This window comes from Hordeum vulgare, chromosome 7H (assembly GCF_904849725.1).
Source record: "Hordeum vulgare subsp. vulgare chromosome 7H, MorexV3_pseudomolecules_assembly, whole genome shotgun sequence".
Classification (NCBI taxonomy): Eukaryota; Viridiplantae; Streptophyta; class Magnoliopsida; order Poales; family Poaceae; genus Hordeum; species Hordeum vulgare.
In genome coordinates, this window is record NC_058524.1 from 466,368,382 (window position 1) to 466,369,720 (window position 1,339).

General features: G+C 40.6%; 1 protein-coding gene across 1 annotated transcript; it reads right to left on the bottom strand.

Moving 5' to 3' along the window:
• Nucleotides 1-263: 263 nt before the first annotated feature.
• On the bottom strand, nt 264-833 carry LOC123410999 (putative cysteine proteinase inhibitor 7). The gene has a single exon (XM_045103917.1). The coding sequence runs from the start codon at nt 731-733 to the stop codon at nt 380-382; it is 354 nt and encodes a 117-aa protein (XP_044959852.1). The 5' UTR covers nt 734-833; the 3' UTR covers nt 264-379.
• Nucleotides 834-1,339: the final 506 nt, after the last annotated feature.

Sequence of the window (1,339 nt, forward strand, 5' to 3'; positions counted from 1 at the left end):
TAAAAGGCGAAGACAAAAAAGACATAAATAACATCAAGAGCAGCGACTACAATAGTTATCTTAAAGTGAAACACCACTTAGTCTGTTTTTAGGGGCCATCTTTGTGTCTTAACTTTATGGCGAAAGTGCACATTTCAGAACCATTCATAAAGGAAGGATGTTCGCGACAACATATTTATACATGAGATTGTTCGTTATAGCAACGAGTTTAAGTGACAACATGCATGCTCCCATTATGGCCTAAAAAAGTAAAACACTCTGAGTTGTCGATGACTAATTTCCATATTGTGTTAGGTAGAAACACCACATCAATTCTTTGACATTTTTTATTACGTTCAAAATGATACGACTAGGCTAAATATCATCGGATTGGCAACACTCAGTTTGCCGGGGTGAAAGATATGAACTTTCGTGTCTTCGCGTTACTAGAATCCTTCTCGAACAACACTGCCTTGTATGTCCTATGTGAGCCATCGAGTCTCAAGGCGTCAATGACGAGCTGATAGTTTACACCATTCACAATCTGCTCCTCAGCGCTCACCACCTTCACAAACCTGAGCCCATCATTGCCCCCCAATTGGGTGTGCTCCAATACTGCCCACTTGCCAAGCTCCTGGATGTGCGGGTCAGCAATGTTCTTGATATTAACCCAGCCCCCGGGGATTGCTGTGGTTGGGGTAGCAACGACATGGACGATGATGACAATGGCTGCAAGGAAGAGGGTGGTTCTCATGGTGTTGGGGGTTGTTGCTATCTGACCTTGGATCAATCGATGGGCTTTGTGAAGTTTGGGACGGGGCTTGCAATGGTTGTGTTGATGGGCAAAGAAGACGACACTATATATAATGGCTTGAGCTTTGTAACATTAGGGGCAGGAATTAATTACGTATATTTATGCAATACAATTTTACTTTTGAATAAAATTAATTTGATCCTTATCTTGTGATACTATATTTGTATACCAATTAATGCAATGCATATCATATAATACTATATTTTTTTATCAATTACGGGGACTGGGATTGGATGACATGCCCATGGGCAGTCACGCCATAACATGCGGCTCGACATCCATCATTCAAGTAAGATCTAACGTCATTGGTTGACCTTAGTAGAAATATGATTTAGACTTGACCATTTTCAGGCATTCGACAGTAGCAAGCAGCTAACAACAATGATTAGTTTGTGAAAATAAAAAGTGCAGCCTATATGATATATCGATCTGTACACATTGTAACTGAAACAAGCCACAGATCAAGTATGCATCAATTAATTTATCAACGCATCCAGCCATCATGTATTCAACACAATGTTGTATTGGTCCGTAGGACGGTCCGAA